The sequence below is a fragment of the Canis aureus genome, chromosome 2, assembly GCF_053574225.1.
Source record: "Canis aureus isolate CA01 chromosome 2, VMU_Caureus_v.1.0, whole genome shotgun sequence".
Lineage (NCBI taxonomy): Eukaryota > Metazoa > Chordata > Mammalia > Carnivora > Canidae > Canis > Canis aureus.
The window spans coordinates 92,527,029-92,548,573 of record NC_135612.1 but is presented as its reverse complement, the minus strand read 5'-3'; the positions used below and the strand labels follow the sequence as shown (position 1 = coordinate 92,548,573).

The window sequence follows — 21,545 nt, the reverse complement described above, 5'->3', positions numbered from 1 at the left end:
GCGTTGGGCCCTGGGGAGAGCCTCAGGCTGGGGGCTGCCCCCGGGCAAACACGTCCGAGAGCAGTACCCCGGGGCACACGGCGCACAGGCCTTCCACGGCACTCCCTCCCGGGGCGCTCCCAAGGGGGGAAGGAAGGGCCTGGCCCTGAGACCCAGCCGTGGCACAGACGAACCACAGGACAGGGGACCCCTCGCAGCCCACACTCCTCCGGCAGTGGGATCCCTGGCATGTCACACATGACACACACACGCACGCGCGCCAGGCCCTGGCAGAGGCCTGCTCGAGAACCCGCCTCCACGGGGCTGGGCTCGTACCTTCTGCAGCAGCTGCGGGGGCCGGCGCCTCGGCCCAGGCCTCCCACCCCCCCAGCAGATCCGGGTGGCTGGTGGAGGCCGTCATCTTGCCAGGCTCTGCTGGTAGATCTCCTGCAAAGACAGCAGCACTGCCTGGGTGTCCTCTGTGGGAAGCTGGGAGGGCACCCGCTGCCCCCAGGGGCTACACTGCGCTCCGACCACACTGATCCACTCCCTTTGCCCCCAGGGGCCCGAGGGTGTGTCACGTGACCACTGAACGGACCAACTGAAGAGGGCGGCAGCAAAGAGAGCCGCTGTTCATAAAGCAACAACCGTCCACACGTCTAAGAGCTCCCCACGCCGAGGCCAGCCACACGGATCGAGGCTGCGTGCCAGTGTCCCCAGAAACCTCCTTCTGCCCTCCTGAAACCCAGCGGAGTGCCCAGGGCAGACGCTGAGCCCACTGCAGGAGGCTTACCCAGGTGCAGGAAGTCGGTGCTGCAGGCGGGCGGTGGGGCGCTGTGGGTAGACGGGAAGGACGCAGGCGCGGCGGCAGGAGATTCCGAATGAAGAAATTCACCGAACAGGTCAGGCTGGGAGCACGGCTGGGTGTTGGGCCCAGATGGCAGCAGGAGAGGGTCAAAGGGGTCGGCTGCAGGAGGACACCCAACAAGCGGGGAGGTGAGGCTCTGCTAGGCGTCTCCCGACAGCATCAGCTGCCAAGCGAGCAGGGCCCGCCGGCGCCAGGGCCTCTCAGACCCGGTGCAGGCAGAGGCCGCCCAGGAGGGACGGGGTGGCAGCTCCTGGGGCGGGAGGGGCCTCGGGAGCCCGCCCTGCAGAGTAGTAGCCTCCTCCAGCACGCCGGGCTGGGCTGCGCCTCCAGCGGGTGAGGGTGGCCGAGGGGCCAGGCTGACCCCACCCCGACTGTCCTCAGCAGACCCTCCCGGGGAACCCTGACAGCAAGGCCACACCACCGCTCGCCCCGCTGGACACTGGACGGACTAACGTACCAGCTGGCCCCTCGCGGGGCGGGCTCTGTGCGCTCGAGGAGGGGGCTGGGCTTGCGAAGAGGAGGGGAGCCTCTCCACCCAGCAGGTCACCCGGGGGCACCTCCGGAGCAGCGTCAGGGCCCCCCAGGAGGCGGCTGAGCAGGTCGGCGGTGCTGGGGGCTGCCCCACTGGCCTGCACAGGGGGGGCCAGCCCAGCCTCGGCATGCAGCCCTAGGAGGTCGACACTGTCCTCCTGCCGTGTGGGCTCCTGCGGTGTGGCCGGCGTGGCCCCATCAAAAATCAAATCTCGCTCTGGCAGCCTCGCCGCTGGCCCTGGTGTGTCCTCATCCGCAGCATCCCTGCTCTCGGTGGATGGTGTGGCTGCTTCCTCGTCCGAAGGCTCACTCCCACCTGCATCCTCGGCCAGGGTTGATAGGTTCTCCTTGGCAAAGTGACTTTCTGGACTCGTCTCTGTATCTTTCTCCTCTGAAAAGCACAGCAAACAGGACAGCGGGGTGAGGCGACGTTGGAAGCCCCAGAGCGGAGGATCTAAACGGCCGAGCAGGGTGGAGGCGTTCAGGCCCAAGGGGCGACGACACGCAGGTGAGCCTCGGCAGCCAGCACTTCCCACAGATGCCGTCCCGGCCTGAATGGCTGTGGCAGCTGCTCCCAGAGCAAGATCCCCAGAGGTGCCCACACCCACCGTGCCAATCCAGCGTGTGGAGGAAGTGGCTGGTGTCAGTGCCGCTGCTCTGTGGTGAATCAGACTCTGTGGGCTCTGCGTCCAGGGACCCTGCCTCGGCGTCGTACTGAGCGGTGGAGCCGGGCTGCCTGGGGAGCTCCGGCTTCCCTGCCGAGGAGAAGGCCATGTCAGAAGCCCAGCCCAGGCTGCCGCACCGCCCGCAGCAGCCAGCAAGGGGGCCCCGGCCTGAGCTGCAAAGTGCCTGGTGCAGGGGCAGGCCTCACGCCCAGGTCCCCACACTGGGAATCTGTCCTGACGACCAGGGTGTCCAGGCTGCGAGCAGCAGCCAGTGCCAGCTCGGAGGCTGCCCCACGCGCACACCCCACACCCACGGGCACACCCCACGGGCACACCCCACAGACTCACCCCACGCGCACACCCCACACCACATGGGCACACGCTGCAGGCACACCCCACACCACACACCCCGCAGGCACACCGTACAGGCACACAGCATGTGCCCACCCCACGCACACACGCCATGCATGCGCACACCCCACGTGCACTCCCCATGCCACACATGCACACCCCGCAGGCACACTACAGGCACACCCCATGGACAGACACTCAGCTGTCCTCACGTAAGAGAACATGAAGTCTGCAAACCAAGAACCAGGGACCATGAGCACACCCCATGGACAGACACTCAGCTGTCCTCACGTAAGAGAACATGAAGTCTGCAAACCAAGAACCAGGGACCATGAGCCCTGCCCCCCACGGGTGGCTGGTACCCCTTTCCCTAACTGCTCAGAAGATGACCAACCTGGAGCAAGACTCCACCCCCTGTGCCTTGCAGGCTCAGAACAGAGCCTTGACTTCTTCCAGGTGCATTTAAAACAGATGTGCAACCAGAAAATGAGCCCTCTGACCACGCAAGAGATGCCAACCGGACCCTCCCAGTGGGGCCCAGATGACTCCTCAGGGCAGGGGCTACCCAGGGTCCTGGGTGGGGTGGGAGCAGCCATGCTGTGTGAACCCCAGGAAATGCGAGCACATGAGGCTTGAAAGCTGATGTCAGGGACGGTCCCACGGGGGGCTCTGGGCCTCCCTATGCCCTGTGCGTGACCAACACGGGAATGGGGGCAAGTTCGCCCCTGACAGTGTCTGGTGATGGCAGCAGATGTCAGAACAGCATCGCCTGCCGTGTACCTGAAATTCACGGATCTCACCAAATTTAGACAGAATGTCTTGCTGCTCCTCTCGGCTGGAAAACAGGATTTTGGGGTTGAGCCCCCTCATGCTGGTGCTCTCCCAGGGTGGGGCCTCCCGGCTGGGCCTGTCTCTGGGCTCCACCTCCACCTCCACGTTCACTTGGAATAAATCTGGGTATTTCTCCTGAATGTCACACGCATCAAGGTCATACCTGCAGTTGGAGGCCAGACGCCAGTTAGTTTAGGAAGGACCTTCGTGAGTCCGTCACCCCACGTTAACCAGAAGAATGAGCGCAAGCGGCAGGTGTGCTCACAGGGCAGGCACACTGGCAGGGACGCTGCCCCTCTGGCAGAGGAGCACTGGTGGCCCTCACCCCTCATGGCCCGGGATCTAGATCGGGCACTCGGGGGTCTTAAATGCATGTTTCTATAAAACGACGCAGTCCACCCTGGCAAAATTCCCCAACTCTTCACAGGTACCCACAAAACCAAGGCCTCCAGGGCACAGTGCAGAAGGGGAGTGGCCAGGGACGGCAGCGGAGACAGGACAAGGAAAAGGCATGTGCAAGACGACACCTGGCTTATCCCTGGCACCAAGCATTTCCAAGGCGCCACCTGCGGGGCTGGCGGTGGGGGCTGTGGCCACCAGGTCCCTGAAGCTGATTCTGGGGTCTATACCTCTCCAGGGATTCCAGTATTTTCCCCTCGTGTCCCCTAAAGCTATCTCTGGTAACATTCTCACATGTTGACAAGCCCTGTTCCCAGCCGGGCAGCAGGCTCCCAGCCTTGGTCTTTGAGCCCACCTAACGTCTCTGGGTGTGACTTATTGTTTCAAAAGGGGCAGCGGGCCCTGAGTGACCCAAGCTCTGGAAGGAGGGGCCCTTGGTGCTCTGTGACGTCCACGTAGCACCTATGATCCGGGCAGCAGGGCCGCAGACTTGGGGGCGGATGTGGTCAGTGTGGGTGGAAAAGCCTAGCACTTTGATCTTACTTCCGTGGACTCTAAGAAATAAAGTCAGCGAGCATGCGTGACCCTGACATGTAACAACCACTGGTTTCAGTCCTTCCCGCTCCTCCAAAGACAAAACTACCTTTGCACAAGGGGAGGAAACACAACAGAGCAGGTGTGCTGGCAAAAACAGCCTCAGCCCAAAGCTGCTGCTCCTCCACGTGCCACACGCCTTCCTCAGGCTACAGCGCCCTCTGCCCAGCTCGGGGGCCACTGTGCACTTTCCTCCTCCCTAGGTCGGGCACCCGCAACAAGCAGACGACGCAGGCCACCACGCCACCAGGTGGGAGCGGCTCCCGTGGGAACCACAGCAGGAAGCCCAGAGGCAGCCACGTCGTTAAGGGGGAGTGCAGCAGCCGGCCAGGACCAGCGGAGGCGTAGACCCCCAACCACAAGGAAGGAGCGAGGCAGGGGTCCACACAAAGGGGCACATGACCTCTGCAGGCTCAGCTCCACGAGCAACAGGGCCTTGGGGGCAGCTCTGGGCAGCACGCTGGTGCCCACCCATCCCCACCCCCGTCCTGGTTGGTCCCTAAGGACGGCCTCTGGGGCCGGGCCTGCCCAGCTCACCCAGCAGGCCAGTGAGGAAACAATGAGGGTCTGTGAACACGGCCATGACCTCCATGACCCCGCCCTGCATTTCAGGAGGCACAGCCCAGGGGTGGACAGGTGTGGGTGGAAACACAAATGCTGCCGTGTGTCACGGACTGCAATCCTGTCCACCAGGGCACACTGGGGACCCTCCCTCGGTGACAGGAGGTCTCAGTGAAGACAGCCCCGCTCCAAGTTCTTTCCTCAAGCCGTCCTGCGTCAACCGCCTCTCTGCAAAGGGGTCCTGTCCACAGAAGACGCGTTCCTGCTCAATCACGTAACTCGACAACTTTCTCACCTGATAGCCATTTTTGGAGGCATCACACACACAGTAACATACGGACCTACGTGCACAGCTCGGTCAAGTTCTGTGCTTGCGTACCAGGACGTTGTGGAAAAAAATGCCCTCTCCAGCCCCGACATAGGTCCCCATGTCTCTCCACGCCAGACTCTCAGAGGAAGCCACTCCCTGATCCACCAGAGATCAGAGCTGGGTCCTCCCCAGTCCTCATATTCCCCTTATTTACTGGGTAGGAAACAGGCACAGGGTCTGCAGAATTCAAATCCTGGGCAGCTACAGGCAGTAGTCTCCAGAGCTGCTCCATTAGCTCTCCTCTCGCCCTGGAACGACGCTTCTGTTTGGGGGTGGGGTGGGGGGGTGTGGAGGGGTGTGTGTGTGCACGCCACAAGGGGAAAGAACATCAGCTGGAATCAAAACACCCCGGGCCATCCGGGTGTCACAGCTGGTCAGCGTCCAATTCTTGGTTTTGGCTCAGGTCTGAATCTCAGGGTCGTGAGGTCACAGGCTCGTGCTGGGCAGGGAGTCTGCTGGAGACTCTCTCCCCCTCCCTCTGTTCAAGATGCCTGCCTAGCACTTGTCCCGCTGCCTGAGCCCCCGGCCTCAAACCTTTTTATTTTTTTTTAAAGATTTATTTATTTATTGACTTACTTATTCAGAGAGAGAGAAAGAGAGACAGAGACAGAGAGAGAAAGAGGGGAAAGCAGGCTCCATGCAGGAAGCCTGACATGGGTCTCGATCCCGGGACTCCAGGATCACGCCCCGGGCTGCAGGCGGTGCTAAATTGCTGCGCCACCAGGACTGCCCCCCTCGGCCTCAAACCTAAGCTGTGCAATACCACCGAGCGCTGGGGGGAGGTGTGTGTGCTAGGCCCTGACGAGTTATTCTAACCTGCTAATGGACCTGGGAACACGGTAAGTTAAAGAGCCCCAGTTAGGTCAGGATGCTTATCCCTGGCTCTAAGTACTTCTGATGTCTCTAACCCCAGATGGTGAACTCGTCTTCATCACCCAGACCTCAGCCTAGCAGAGCACTCTGCCATCCTCGGGACTCGGCATGTTAACAAGCAATGGACACCTGTTCGCCTGGTTAAACCACATCCAGGGCACAAGTGGCTGCGCTCTAACGGGAAACGCCGCAGGCCAGTCCCAGCTCACGGAGGGGCACGCTGGTAGCCACCATGGCCCAGCGGAGGCACCACATGCTGGGCACTGGGCACACTCAGAGGTGGGGAAAGACCAACTGAGTTCAGTGCGGCGACCCAGCCACGCACGAACCACAGCACCCGGCCAGTGTCCAGTGCACGGCAGGTGGGCACGATGCACCTGACCCTCCCGACCTCTCCCACGTGCAACACCCACATACTTTGCAAACTTCACAGTAGTCGCATTCCGAGGCACAAACCCCGTGTGGAACTGGACCTGGAACATCTTCATGGATGCCACCTGCAGAGAGAAAGCAGACGGGAGACCCTCGAGCTGGGAAGGGAACACCAGACGGTCACGCGGCACACAGACGCCTCACAGCTGACGGCTGAGTCGTGCACCGCTCCAGGTGCTGCAGACACACAGATGGTGAGACAGCACCCCCCAACGTCGGCTTCTCCAGGTCTGAGGTCGGGCAGCAGACACCACCCAGTGGTGTGGGGAGCTCCAGGTGTTTCAGGCTAAAATCCTCACTGCCTCGCGCCCCACAAGGTGGTTCTCACTGGACACTGGGCCAGGGACCCTCCTCCAGAACCCACGGTGACAGCCCAGGGTGGCCCGAGCACCCACGTACCTTGGCCTGCAGTCTTCCTCCCAGGGTGGACCTGGCGTGGTAGATGACAATGAGCACGTCCCCTTGCACTGTTATGCCCAGGGGAATGACTGCTTTGCCATCCTCGATTCTGAAATCCCTAAAGAGCAGAATGACGAGAAAAGGTTCACTGAAGTCACAAACAGCTTCCGGAGAAGGGTGGCCTGGAAGGCGGAGGTGCTCGGGCAACCACTTCGACCTCCCTAGAGCACCAACACTTGGATCCACACGTTCTTATTCTGCTGGTTTTGCTACCAAATTACTCTGGGAAGGGGTGTTGCTCCGGGAACACCTAAGAAGCTACTCGCCGGCACGCTGGTCACGGGAACCTCCCACGCCTGGCGCCTGCCGCCTGGCCCTGGGGTGGGCCTCGGCACCCGTCCAAAGCCCTGGAAGACGTTCTCCTTACGAGCCTCCCAAGGAGGGAGGGTGAGTGAATCCGACAGCTGTGGCGCCGGGAAGGCCCCGAGCTTACCTCATCTTGTCGTACTCCTGAGACGTGGTAGTCACGCGCTCATCCCCCACGTAGACCTCGCAGAAGGGCCTGCAGCCGTTTCTCTGCTTGCTGAACAGGGGCACGGGTGTCATGACCACGGCTTTCACCAGGATGGGCTTGCTATGGGGTGTGATGGGCTCCTCGGCCACCATGTCACACATGTACTCGATGTACCTGCAGGGGCCAGAGGCACGCCATGTCACCCGCCTGCCGCCGCCCCAAGGCCCCGGCCAGCTCACCCCGGCCCCCGACACACCAGGACTCAGTGGGACGGTGTCCGTGGAGCAGTCTACTCTAGTTTCATCTCACAGATCTCATGTGATTTTCATTCAGTTTAAAATATTTTTAAACTTCCCTTGAGACTTTTTCTTTGACTCCCAGTAATACAGAAGCGCATAAATGTTGAAAACCTTAAGGATCTTTCCAGCTATCCATCTTTTCAGTTTGAAAGCCACCTCCACATGCCACATGGGGCTCAAACTCACGACCCTGAGTGAGAGCTGCATGCTCCCGATGCAGCCGGCCAGGCGCTTGCTTGTCTGTTACCCGTTTCTGGTGAGATCCTATCACGAACACACTTTGCACGACTGCTGCCCTGCATGTGCTGCAGCTTCATGGCCCAGGACGCGACCTTCCTTACCGAATGGTCCACGAGCACTCAAAAGGAACGAGTGTTTTCTGGTTGCTGGGAGGAAGGCCTAGAGACGTCGTCCGGAGGGTCCCCTGCAGCGCTCCGTCCGCTGCCGAGGAAGGAATGCAGGTGGCTACACTACCATCTCCCTTTCAATTGTGTTTTCTGCTCACAAACCTGGGATCTTCTCTCACTGTCTCGCTCCTCTAGCTCTCCCGGTGGTTTTCTCAGCACCCGCATGGGCACACATCAGGCATCTGTCCCTGCTCTTGTGTGACGCCCGTCCCCTTGAGATGGGGAAGGAGTGGTGACCGGCTTCCACGCGGCAGGAGGGAAGGGCGCTGCGTCACGCTGCATCGCGCCAGCAGACCTGCTGGGGGACGCCTCTCCTCAACGTGCTCACAGCACAAGGTCGAGATGTCCACACCCCATCACAGCAGCGAATCCCACCACAGCCTGAGTGAGCCCGGAAGCGGTGTGCAAGGGAGCAGCACACTGCTGGGTGAGGCTCACACCACCACACGGTCTGACTGCATCTCAACGGCAGCCATAGGGTGCGAGCATGGACTTCTGCCCCACAGCAACCAAGAAGCGCGGGTGGGCTGCGCAAGCCGCTACCGTGGTGACGACCCGGGCAGCACCCAGACCGCCCGCTCCATGGGACAGCAGGAGCGAGCTCTTCCAGATGGGCACCGCTGGGCCCTGCGCTTTCCCAGGGTCACGATCCTCCCGTGAACCGGCCCTCAGAGACCACACTTGCGTGCCTGCAGCGGTGGCCGGCCTCTACTGCACTGTCTTGCTGTTTCCTGTTCCTCGTCGTTTTTCCTTGGTCTTTCCTTGCAGGAAGTGAGATTCTTAACGACCTCGCCGACGTCCCGTGCTGACTTACTAACTCTGGTGCGTAAACCTCTATCGGCTGCCCTGGGGATTCCGACAGCACTGACGTGCTTTGCACCTCCGCCTCCTTCAACTGGTGACCGTCGAGCTGCGTGTGGTCTCAGCCGACGGGGATGGCGTACGCGGTCCTCAGCGGGTTTTCTGCATGTCTGTTTTGTGTCCTCTGAGCTTTGGGGGTTTGGCGTCTCATTATCTTTAGGAATTCTTTGGGAATATGTGGGGTCCACGTGCTGCCCTCCCGACTGTTCTGCCTCCTGCAATGGCCCGGCAGGCCTGGCTGCTCCAGCCCCTGCCCGCAGCTGCCGGCGAGCCTGGGGAGGGCGGTCTTGGCCGCCACAGCCACTCCCGTGTCCAGCATCTGCCTTCTAGTCGCACAGTTCCCATCTTTGCTGAAGTGCCCACGTGCACCCGCATCCTGCCCACCTTCTTCATCAAGGCCTTCAACACATTAATCAGTTACTGCAAACTCCCCTCAGACACCTGGGGGAGACACCTGGGCTTACCCTGACGCCGCCCAGACCCATCTGTCCCTCCAGAGGCCAGCCAGATTCAGGAGGACGGACCTGCCCCAGCCTGGGCGGCCTCACCCGGTTGTGTGCACGAGCCCCAGGCTTCCCACCTCCTGGGGCTGAGGCCGCGTCCTTCTCCCGAGGGGACCCACAGTACCTCTTGTGGGATGGCCAAATGCCTGGCGGGCAGCGCTTCATGCTGAACATGTACACGGCAGCCTCCGCGGTGCTGAACAGGCGGCAGAAGCACAGGAAGGAGCACACGGCCACCGCAGACGCAGCTCTCCCGTCCTAGGGTGAACGGCAAGCCGTGTGAGCGAGAAGCTCCCAAACCACACACCTCCTTCCCGTCTCAGCATGTACATGACGGAGACAGGGCTAGGAGCGCATAAGAACACTGGACGGTCAGCCGGCTGCTCCTGCTGGACACTTATCACCCCCCCTGCACCTCACGCACACCCGTATGCTCCACACAAATTCCTACCAAATCCTTTCCATCAACCCTCCTGGCAGGACTTTTGTCAACAAGAGAATGGTGGCACCGATGTTCCTGGGCCATTTTGGCCAGTGCCCCGCTTTCCAGAACACCTAAGAACCTAGAGATGGGGGACGTAGGAAAAGGCACGGGGTCGTAGGAAAAGAGACAGGGATCATGCGGCAGAGACAGAGAAAGAAGGGGGAGTAACGAGGGACATAGGGGCAGAGACGGGGGTTGCTGGGGAGACGGGTGTCGTAGGGGAGAGACGGGGGATGTAGGGAAAGAGACTGGGGACACAGGGACAGAGACGGGGCTCATGGAGGAGATGGGGGACGTAGGGGAGAGACGGGGGATGTAGGGGGAGAGACGGGGGATATAGGGAGAGAGATGGGGGATGTAGGGGCAGAGACAGGGTCATGGGGGAGAGATGGGAGATGTGGGAGTAGAGAAGGGGGATGTAGGAGGAGATAGGGGTTGTATGAGGACAAAAGACAGTCATGGGGGAAAGACAGAGGACATACGGGCAGAGATGGGGGTCATAGGGGAGAGATGGGGGACGTAGGAGTAGAGAAAGGGAACGTAAACGGGAGATAGGGGTCGTAGGAGGACAAAAGGCGGGCATGGGGGAGAGACTGGACATGGGGCAGAGACAGGACGTAGGGCAGAGACGAGCACATATGTGTAAAGATGGGGGTTGGGGGAGAAAGATGGAGGACGCAGGGAGGGAGATGAAAATGTAGGGGTAGAGACGGGGGTCGTAGGGGGAGAGACGGGGGTTGGGTGGGAGAGACGGGGGACATAGGGCAAGACGGGGAACATAGGGGCAGAGATGGGGAGATTTAGGGATAGAGACAGGGAAGTTGGGGGAGAGACGGAGACATAGGGGCAGAGACGGCTGACAGGAATAGAGATGCGGACGTCGGGGGAGAGACAGAGGACGTAGGGGCAGAGATGGAGGACGTTGGCAGAGAGACGGGGACGTAGAGGCAGGACGGGGGACGTAGGGACAGAGATGGGGGACGTTGGGGCAGACACGGGGGACGTCGGGGCAGGGACAGGAGATGTCGGGGCAGGGACGGGCGATGTCAGGGCAGAGACGGGGGACGTAGGGGGAGAGAAAGGGGACGTTGGGGGAGAGACGGGGGACATATGGGGAAAGACGGGGACGTCGGGGCAGAGACGGGAAACGGAGGGGCATGGACGAGGAACTTAGGAGCAGAGACGGGGGAGGTCGGGGAGAGACGGAGGACGTGGGGGGATAGACGGGGGACGTGGGGGAGAGAAGGGGGACGTAGGGGCAGAGACGGGGGACGCAGGGGCAGAGACGGGGGACGCAGGGGCACAGACGGGGGATGCAGGGGCACAGACGGGGGAAGTCGGGGAGAGACGGGGGACATAGGGGCAGAGACAGGGACGTAGAAGCAGAGACGGGGGACGTTGGGGCAGAGAAGGGAGACGTACAGGGAGAGAGGGGACGTACAGGGAGAGACGGGGATCGTACGGGGAGAGACGGGGATGTAGGGGCAGAGACGGGGCAGTAGGGGCAGAGACGGGGGAGTCGGGGAGAAACGGGTGACATAGGGGCAGAGACGGGGAACGTAGGGGGAGAGACGGGGGACGTAGGGGCAGAGACGGGCAACGTAGGGGCAGAGACGGGTGACTTAAGGGGAGACATGGGCCACATAGGGGCAGAGACCAGGGATGTAGGGGCAGAGAGGGAGCAAGTCGGGGAGAGACAGGCGACGCAGGGGCAGAGATGGGCGACGTAGGGGGAGAGACGGGGAACGCAGGGGCAGAGACGGGGGACGCAGGGGCAGAGACGGGGGATGCAGGGGCAGAGACGGGGGAAGTCGGGGAGAGACGGGGGACATAGGGGCAGAGACAGGGACGTAGAAGCAGAGACGGGGGACGTTAGGGCAGAGAAGGGAGACGTACAGGGAGAGAGGGGACGTACGGGGAGAGACGGGGACGTAGGGGCAGAGACGGGGGAGTCGGGGAGAAACGGGTGACATAGGGGCAGAGACGGGGAACGTAGGGGGAGAGACGGGGGACGTTGGGGCAGAGACGGGCAACATAGGGGCAGAGACGGTGACTTAAGGGGAGACATGGGCCACATAGGGGCAGAGACCAGGGATGTAGGGGCAGAGAGGGAGCAAGTCGGGGAGAGACAGGCGACGTAGGGGCAGAGACGGGGGGCGTAGGGGCAGAGACGGGAGGCGTAGGGGCAGAGACGGGGGCGTAGGGGCAGAGACGGGGGACTAGGGGCAGAGACGGGGGACTAGGGGCAGAGACGGGGGGCGTAGGGGCAGAGACGGGGGGCGTAGGGGCAGAGACGGGGACGTAGGGGCAGAGACGGGGGGCGCTGGGCAGAGACGGGGACGTAGGGGCAGAGACGGGGGGCGTTGGGCAGAGACGGGCGACGTAGGGGCAGTGACGGGTGACGTAGTGGCAGAGACGGGGGCGTAGGGGCCGAGACGGGTGACGTAGGGGCAGAGAAGGGGGACGTAGGGGCAGAGAAGGGGGACGTAGGGGCAGAGACGGGGGACGTAGGGGCAGAGACGGGCGACGTAGGGGCAGAGACGGGGGCGTAGGGGCAGAGACGGGGGACTAGGGGCAGAGACGGGGGACGTAGGGGCAGAGACGGGGGGCGTAGGGGCAGAGAAGGGGGACGTAGGGGCAGAGACGGGGGACGTAGGGGCAGAGACGGGTGACTTAAGGGGATACATGGGCCACATAGGGGCAGAGACCAGGGATGTAGGGGCAGAGAGGGAGCAAGTCGGGGAGAGACAGGCGACGTAGGGGCAGAGACAGGGGGCGTAGGGGCAGAGACGGGGGACTAGGGGCAGAGACGGGGGACGTAGGGGCAGAGACGGGGGGCGTAGGGGCAGAGACGGGGGACGTAGGGGCAGAGACGGGGACGTAGGGGCAGAGACGGGTGACCTAGGAGCAGAGATGGGGGACTAGGGGCAGAGACCGGGACGTAGGGGCAGAGACGGGGGGTGTAGGGGCAGAGACGGGCGACGTAGGGGCAGAGACGGGCGACGTAGGGCAGAGACGGGCGACGTAGGGGCAGAGACGTGCGACGTAGGGCAGAGACGGGGGATGTAGGGGCAGCGACTGGGGAAGTGGGGATAGATGGAGGACGAACGGTAGAGATGGGGTCGTAGGGGCAGAGACGGGAGACCTAGGGGGAGACGGGGGACGTAGGGGGAGAGATGGCGGATATAGGGGGAGAGACGGATGGTCGGGGGAGAGTTGGGGGTGGTCGGGGGAGAGTCGGGGAAGTCATGGGAGAGACAGGGGAAGTCGGGGGAAGTCATGCGAGAGATGGGGAAGTCGGGGGAGAGACGGGGGGAAGTCGGGGGAGAGACGGGGGTAAGTCGGGGGAGAGACGGGGGACGAAGGAACGGTAGAGACAGGGTCTTAGGGGCAGTGACGGGGACGTAGGGGCAGAGACGGGGGTCGTGGAGGAGGTAGGGGCAGAGTGTGGGAGGTTGGGCAGAGACGGGGGATAGGGGAGAGTCCGACAGTAGGAACAGGGAAGGGAGTCACAGAGTAGGGGGACGTAGTGGCAGAGAAAGGGGACATAGTGGCAAGAGGTGGGACATGGGAGAGCGGGGGACGTAGGGGGAGAGTCAGCGGTCCTGGGCTTCTGGTGAGTGCTTCTGGGCCAGGAGTTGAGGCCCAGAGCGATCGGCCTCTGGCTAGGTGACGGGGACATGCGGGACCACCCGGGTGGTGCTTCCCCGCGGAGCAGCTGTTGTCCAGAGTCAGGCAGGGCCCCTGGAGGCTGCTGCTCCCTTGAAATGCTGGGGGCGACGGCGGGGCCCCTGGGCGCGGGGTCGGCGCTGGAGACTGCAGGTCAGAGCTGCTCGTCACAGGTCCTGCTGAGTCGGAGTGCGTGTGCCGTGTGCCCACCCGGAGCCCGGCTCCCTGAGGCCAGCGGGCTGCTGAGGCTCCACACACTCACCATGCAGTGCACGACACAGACGTTCTTGTGGTCCTGCCGGAGCCACGAGTGCATGTTCCGACACACACTGTACAGGCTGCGAAGGTTCGGGGCCCGTCTGGCCGCCCAGCCACACTCGGAGACCTGCGGGCACAGGGCTGGGCTCAGCCTGGGCTCCCTGCCCCTGCGGGGGTGCAGGCGCGGAGGGAGCCCCGAGGACTCGCGCTCTCAACAGACGCTGCCGCGAGCTCGCCTTTCTTCCCGCCCGCTCCCATGCCTCCTGCTCCGGGACATGTACCAGGCTCTGCGCTTGGCAGAGAACGGAGAGTCCGCCCTCTCTCCTGCCTGCACGGCCCAAGTGCGTGCAGTGTCTGTCCCACGTGCTTGTGTACTAGGAAACGCACGTGGCCTCACACGGCCGCACAGGAAGCCAGGAGGCACCCTGGGCTAGCAGCGTGTAGGCGCCGTATGGAAGTCCGTCCGACTGTCTCCTCACAGTCCTGCCACGGACTGCTCCTTGAGAAAGCCCCCGTCCCCACCGTCTGCTGCACGTCTGCTGTCCCCAGGTCATGACACCCGGGACCCCCAGAGCCCCGGGCTCTGCCTGTTGGGGAACGCCACATGTGGGTCTGAATGTCAAGTGTGAGAGAAAACGGCAGCAGCGAGGGGCCAACGCCCAGGCCACACACCCGGTTGTGAAATTTGGAGGGCCGGTATGTTCTTGGGGACAGGTTGTAGACGGCGTAATGTCCCGGGTGCTTGGAGTCCAGAAACAACCGCACGTCTTCGATGTTGTTCTTGATGGCCGACTCCACGCCTTCTGCTGGGAACGACATCACTGGAAGAGAGCAGCCCACGTCAGCCGCCAGCGTGGTGGCCCCTGGCCTCTGCAGGGCACACAGGTGCTCTTCCCTGGCAGGCCGTCAACCCCAGGCCCCGGCTCTCGCTGCCCCCCCACCCTCCGGGATCTCAACAGGGCGTTCCGCCAGAGAGCCTGATGCAGAACAGAGGCTCTGAGTGTCTGGATTTTGGTTTTGGCTTTTGTCTGGAGACCCAAGTGTTAGGTATACATTGCATCATTCCCCTCATGATGTCAGACTTCCAGAAAGTTCCAGACCAGGGAGGAGAAGCTGAGTCAATGTGGCACCGTGCACTGGACAAAGGGACAGGTGGCCTGGGCCGCCCTCTCCTCCGCCAGCCACATCCGCAGCCCTGACGGTGCAGCAGGGAGGCCAGCACCCCACGAGCCATCCTCAGACAACACACAACCAGAAGCATGTCCTTACGGGTAAAGGTTGCAAACTTACCAGCAATTCTAGATGTGATGTAAGAGATGTCCAAATCTCCTTTTGCGTAACTGGAATTAGAACAAGAGCATTTGGTTATTATAGGAAATTTCTAGAGTTAAGTGATGAGACCTTAGAATGGAGTGAGCCCTGCAGAGGCTGTGGGGACCTCAGCGCTCAGGCCGCGGCCCATGGGGAACGTTGTGTATGGGTGTGCATGTGGGCAGGTGAGCAGGTGTGTGTGTGCACCTGTCAGGGTGCACGCACGCATCTAGAGCGGAGGTGACAGAGAGGCACAGACCCCAGGACAAACTGACCACTATTCCCCTGGAAAGAAGATAGCTTTCTCGGCCCAGCACATCACGTGTGGCAAAACAGTTTCAAGTCACCGAGAAGGCACGAGAACCAGATGCGGCAGGGATGTTGGAACCGTAGGACCAGGAATGTAAGCAGCTGTGAGTAATACGCTTACAGCTCTAACTTATTAAAGCAGAAAGCAGACAACAGATGGGCCCTGTGAACAGAGAGAAAGGTTCCAAGAAAGGATCAAAAAGAAAAGCAGGAGATAAAACCACGGGGGCAGAAAAGAAAGGCTCTGACGAGCTGATCAGACTGGATGCGGCCAAGGAAAGAATCTGAGCTGGAAAAACTATCAATAAAATCCTTGAAAAATGCAACGTAAAAAAAAAAAAAAAAGAAAGAAAAGAAAAGAAAAGAAAGAAAAAAAAAAGCAACGCAAAGAGAACGAAGGCTGAAAAATTCCGGAACCAGATCTCCAAGGATGGGGGTGACTTGGAAAGGTTACCGCGCACGGAGCACGGAGCGGGTCGCAGCCGCCGCGCAGAGCAAGGGCGAGCAGGGGCGCGGGGCCGGCAGGACGTCAGATGGCCAGCCGCGCCCGGGACGCACAGGAGCGGGGGTGGGACGCACACCGGCCGTCTCTTCAGACCCCACGCGAGCAAGGAGCAAGATATGGAACGTCGGGAGAACGCCCCCGAGTCCCGCACCCTGGGCCGTGACCCTCCCAACGCGAGGAGCAGTGGAGACTCTGAGGCGCGCGGGGGACAGGCTGCCAGCTGACCCGCTGCAAGACGCGTTAGCAGTTCTCCAGAGAGGAGGAAAGCGCTGTGTCAGACCCTCAGATCTACACGAAGAGCCGAAGAACATCAAAGAGGAAACGAAAGTAAAACAAACACTTTCATTTTCTTATTCTTAGCTGATTTGATAGACACCGGCCCGTTCCAAAGATAAAGGCAGCAGCGCATCCGGTGTGCACACTCAGCACGGCTCCTGTGTTCAGACACACACGCGTGTGTGCTCCTGTGGCAGCGAGTACCCGAGGCGGTGGTGCGGGGCTACGTGGGGGGGGGGGGGGGAGGGTCTGGATGAGCTGGAAATATGTCCCGCAAGCTCTGGAGCAGCCAGTAAAAAAAGTCAAATAAACAAAAAGAAATGTAACGGATAGGAAAGAAGAGAGGGGCTCAGGCGAAGGGCTCGATTCCAAGCATAGAAGGCAGGGCAGGGCACAGGAGGTGGGCACGGGCGCGCTGGGCATCCGTCCGCACCCGCTGCAGGACGGGGACCAGAGGCCGGACCAACCAGCCTGACTCCACGACGTCTACGAGCTGGCGAGCTGGCGAGGCCGAGCACCTTCTAGGACTTTATTCCCCATTCGTCCTGCCGGCTGCCTCCATGCCTGCCTCCTGTTTGTCGTCCACGACGGGCTTCGTAGGAGACACCGTCCCTGTCTCCCGGTTCAAACACACCCACTCCCACTCAGGCCCATACCTTTCTGGAAACTTAGCAGTGTGTTTGGGTGGACACGGGGTTTGGCCTACATTGTTGGCCGCTCATTCCCACAGCTGGGCACTTTCATCCCACGTAAGAAACCTCCCCCATAGGGATCCCTGGGTGGCGCAGCGGTTTAGCGCCTGCCTTTGGCCCAGGGCGCAATCCTGGAGACCCGGGATCGAATCCCACGTCGGGCTCCCGGTGCATGGAGCCTGCTTCTACCTCTCCTTCTGCCTGTATCTCTGCCTGTCTCTCTCCATATCATAAATAAATTAAAAAAAGACTGTTTAAAAAAAAATTTTTTTTAAATTAAAAAAATAATAAAAAAAAAAAAAGAAAGAAACCTCCCCCACTGTCACGTCACAATCATGCCCGTCTCTATTTTAATTTTCCTTAAAGCGCTGCTGTTGACAATACATCTTCCAACTAATCCGATCAATGTTCTTGGCCGTTCGTGGAAGACCCACCCGTTTCTTGCCCACACAGACACCCACAGCCACAGCACCTCTCGTTGCCCAGACCCCTAGGCTGCGTGGTCCCATGCAGGTCCCCCTAGCCGGGCAGCGTTCACGAGTCCCACCACCTCACCCGCACGGGCACAGGGCTCATGTCTGAAGAAAAGTGACATACACTGGGTTCATCCCCCATTCTTCTTTCTTTTAATACACTGCTGGCAATTTTGGGCAACTTACAAATTTCTAGGTCAAAATCAATAGATACATCTAAATTTTTATTTATATTGTGACGGACTCACAGACTGCATGAGGATACCACCCTCAAAACTTAATTCTCCCAAACACACACGTGGTGGCTCTCTCCTCACTCAGGTCTCCTCGTGCGGTTTCTCCAGACTCAGCTGGGCACAGCACCCGAGCAGCAGCACCACTGCACTGGCTCCGGGCGCAGCAGGGCCCAGAGGCACCGAGGGGCTGGACGCGCTCGCAGCCCCACGTGCAGCCCCACGCGCCTGCTGCCCCTCCCGCCCTCCGACAGTGGCCGGCGGGCATCCAGGAGGGAGGAAAGGACCCCTGGACCTGGGGACACCTCCCTGCTAGAGGCCAGAGTCAGCCCTGTGCAGACCAACCATCCTGAAATGATTGTAAAATGCATAAAATGCAGGAACATCCTAAGGAATCGTTCAGGCAGCTTGACAAGTTTATTCTAGAAACCACTCAAAGAAACCGGTGTAAGAACAGCCAGTGTTCCTGGGCAGGCAGGACAAGGAGAAGGGCCGGCAGTGGCAGGGGCTGAGGCCGGGCACTGGGCAGGGCAGGAGGCCTGGGAAAGGAACTGGAAGGCCGCCCGCCTGTGGCCATCGGCGCCAGGCTGCTCCTGGCGGGGGAGATGGCGAGAAACAGCCCCCACGTCAGCTCCGAGTGGATTACACACGCAAACGGACGGCAATAAAACCATTAAACAGATGTTTACAACACATTTAAACATTTAAATAACTGTTTTAAAACACACCTAAAATATGCTCAAAACCTGGGCCACGGGAAACTCCCTGAACAAGACCTAAGGGGAGGACGGGCTCCCTGAGCTTTAGCTGAAACCCCTCAGGACAGGGCGCCGGGGGGGGGGGGGGGCTCACGCCGATGGGCATCCGGGTTCCGGCCCCCGCGGGGCCCTGCGCTGCAGGGGGAGGGGGGTGGGGGGACCGCCAGGGGTTCTCTCTGTGCCGCCCCCACCCCCAGCCCCGCGCACACCCACACACTCATAAAACAAACAAGCCCACCGCAGGACAAACAACGTGAGCATCAGACGAAGGGTTTGCCCACGTTTACTTTTTTACAAAAGCAATGAACACACAGAATACACAACAAAATATAGTATCAGTAAACAAAAACTCCAAAAAAGAGCAAAGGTTTAGAACAGACAGGCCACAGAAACAGCGGCGTCCAGAGGTGCCGTCCACAGGCCCTGGCCGCTCTGTCCTGCGTGGGGCGTGGGCGGAATGACGTGAACACCACAGCCCGACAGGCGAAGTCGGGGACTCGGGGTGTGTTTGGGTGGGGGCGGCCACCAAAGGCCTGCGTTCTGGCCCCGGGACGAGCGCACGGAAGGCGTGTTCCCACACCCAGGAGGCAGTGAGGGGCCGACGGGCCTCCCAGGACCCCCGAGTCTCTGCCGGCATCACGGAGGGCTGCTCGGCGCCCCGAGAGCCCGTCAGCCGTGAGCAAGGCCACCCCCACCCAGGCCTGGGGCGGCCCCTCGGCAGCACGGCTGCCAGGCATACGAGCGTGAACGTCACGGCTGCTGGCCACGGCGGAGAACAGGGCTGGGACCCACGTGTCCTGCCGTCCCCCGTCCGATACCCCCGAGGGCTCTGGGTAGGCTCGCCGAGAACCTGTCGGTACTGGGGACGTTTCCCCTCCGGCCTGCATGCTTGCGTGTCTCGGACACTCTCGCTGAATCACGTTGGAAGCAAGAAGCCCGACAAAAGAGAGTCACGTGGGCCTAACTGCGAACGCACAGAGGCCTGCTGGCCAGGCGGCTCCGCGGCTGCGGTCCAGCGACTTCGGGAGGCTCCCCGCTCCTCCCAGACCTGGTACGAGTCTGGCGCCTGCTGCGTGCCCTGCGGACCCCAACCCCCGGTGCTGGGTCTCTGGGGGGCTCCCCTGAGTGACACGCGTCCCACACGACTCCACGGAGATGGAAGACGGAAAGTCGTGCCAGGTTCCTCAGACTCCACCAGCGCCTTTTCCCCGTGTTCTGAGGCAAACCCCCACCCCGAGGACGGCCCTGTGCCAAGTCTGGGGCACAGGAGGACTCCGGCAAACCTCCAACCCTGGGAGTGGTCCTGGGACCCTGACACGTATCATTTCTTGTTTAAGAAACCGTCAATCCTGACGCCGCCAGGTGACAGCTTTTCTATGCTTTTCAAGCTCTGGTCTTGTTATCATGCAAGACCTGCCGGAGGCCCTGCCCCGAGGGGTGGGACCCACCATCCAACGGATCCCCAGGCCGCCTCGCCCGTGTCACCACTGGGACCCTGGCTGTGCTCTCAGCCTGAGGAGGGCTGCCAGGGTCAGGTCTTCACGTCAACATGCCCCGTGGGGTCCAGCCGGTCCTAAGCCGGCTAAGCCCAGGAGCACACCACCGCCCTCTCCAGCCCCTACCAGAGACAGTGTCACACTCCTGTTTGTGGAAACCACATTCAAAAGTTTGAACAGACGCGCAGGCACCCAGTGGGGGCTCCAGCACCGCGGCTGCACCAGATGCTGTGGGCCCCCTCCCCCGCGTCCACCCCAGAATCTGGAAGCTGAGGCCAGCACCGCATCAGCGTGGCCACGGTCTGCCGAGAAGCCATGAGACCCGGTGAGGAAGGGGTCTCACCAGGTCACTGTGGTTTCCTGAGAGCCGGGCTGAGCAGCTCCTTGCACGTCCACGATCTACTCATCACCCCCAGCAGCTGCCGCTCCAGAGCCCTCCAGTCCCAGAAGCCCACCCCGAGACCCCGTGGCATCATGTGCTGGCAGGAGGGGCAGGACCCAAGTGGAGATGTGCGACCCGCGGCCTGCCCTGACAACCCTGCCGTCGGCACCAGGTACGGGGAACAGCGGCCCGGGGGGTGCAGCAGGCACAGCGGCCCACAACACGGCATCGCCACACGTGGGCGAGGAAGCACGTGCACACGGCAGCCCAGTCCAGGTCGCTGGCAGCCCAGCCTGTCCTGGCCACTGCCAACGTGGACACAGGACGCTGGAGCGCCCGCCCTGGACGCGCAGACACGCCCCGTGACAAGCTGTGGCCCGGGATGTCGCAGAGGGTCACGGCGATGTGGGCAGACGCCCCGTGTGCTGAGACAGCCAGCGGAAGCCCAGTGTCCTCTCCTCCGTAGAGTCGCATGAGATACAGAGCACGCGGTGCCACACGGCCCAACACAGCCCAACGGCCACACACTCCTCGCCGCCTGTGCGTGGCTCTACCCGTGCTATCAACCGGGTGCACAGAAAACAAGACCAGAGCGCCAAACAGCAGGACGAGGATGAGGCGAGGAAGCCTGCAGGTGTCCGAGACACATGGGGATTGCAGAGTCTCCCCGGACGGAGACTCCCGGCCCAGCACCCGCGGACCATCCCCCTAACTGCCGGAACACAGAGGGGAGCCTCACGTGGACGCGGGCCCGGGGGCCTGCGGGAGACCTGCCCCAGCAAGCGCAGGTCCCGTGGTCTGGCAGGGGCACCCAGGTGGCCTCCAGCCGCGCACATGTGCCACCCTGAACCACCCACAAGGTGACTCCTCACCCGCAGCCTGTCGCCCCAGTAACTCCGTGCTGTCACTCAGTGGGGCTGTACTCAGGAGGTGTCCCCGGGCCCCGCCCCTGCCCCACTCACTCCACGCCATCCAGGAGAAACCACACACACGAGACAGGTGTCGTCACAGAGCAGAGGAGACACGGAGCCTGGGGGCCCCAGCAGGAGCGGCCACCCCCAACACGAGGCGCAGATCCCAGCGCCAGCGTCTGTGGGTACAATGGCAGAGCCCGTGTGGACGGGGCATCACCCGCTCACCAGCGGCCTCGAGTGCGGGTCCTGCCAGGCGTGGAGGCAACACAGAGCCCAAAGGTCGGGAAACCCCTACTACAGAGAAACCAGGTGCCACCACCTAGAAGCTGCGCCCGCTCGCCCCCACTC

At 61.7% G+C, this 21,545-nt stretch overlaps 1 protein-coding gene and 1 long non-coding RNA gene across 15 annotated transcripts in view; both read right to left on the bottom strand.

Moving 5' to 3' along the window:
• Positions 1 to 21,545, bottom strand: part of GAK (cyclin G associated kinase) — a 55,373-nt gene that overhangs the window by 5,888 nt on the left and 27,940 nt on the right. For all 14 annotated transcript variants that reach the window (XM_077881768.1, XM_077881819.1, XM_077881805.1 and 11 more), the window contains 12 exons: positions 15,139 to 15,188; positions 14,521 to 14,669; positions 13,853 to 13,975; positions 9,562 to 9,695; positions 7,347 to 7,541; positions 6,854 to 6,971; positions 6,440 to 6,519; positions 3,195 to 3,388; positions 1,987 to 2,133; positions 1,305 to 1,769; positions 773 to 946; positions 316 to 426 (listed from right to left, as the gene is read on the bottom strand). In XM_077881768.1, the coding sequence (XP_077737894.1) occupies positions 316 to 426; positions 773 to 946; positions 1,305 to 1,769; positions 1,987 to 2,133; positions 3,195 to 3,388; positions 6,440 to 6,519; positions 6,854 to 6,971; positions 7,347 to 7,541; positions 9,562 to 9,695; positions 13,853 to 13,975; positions 14,521 to 14,669; positions 15,139 to 15,188 (1,940 nt within the window). The remainder of the gene's footprint in view (positions 1 to 315; positions 427 to 772; positions 947 to 1,304; positions 1,770 to 1,986; positions 2,134 to 3,194; positions 3,389 to 6,439; positions 6,520 to 6,853; positions 6,972 to 7,346; positions 7,542 to 9,561; positions 9,696 to 13,852; positions 13,976 to 14,520; positions 14,670 to 15,138; positions 15,189 to 21,545) is intronic.
• LOC144303611 (uncharacterized) lies at positions 18,673 to 21,541 on the bottom strand. The gene is made up of 2 exons (XR_013370628.1): positions 21,246 to 21,541; positions 18,673 to 20,911 (listed from the first exon to the last, which is right to left on the bottom strand). It is a non-coding gene; the product is annotated as an uncharacterized LOC144303611 (long non-coding RNA).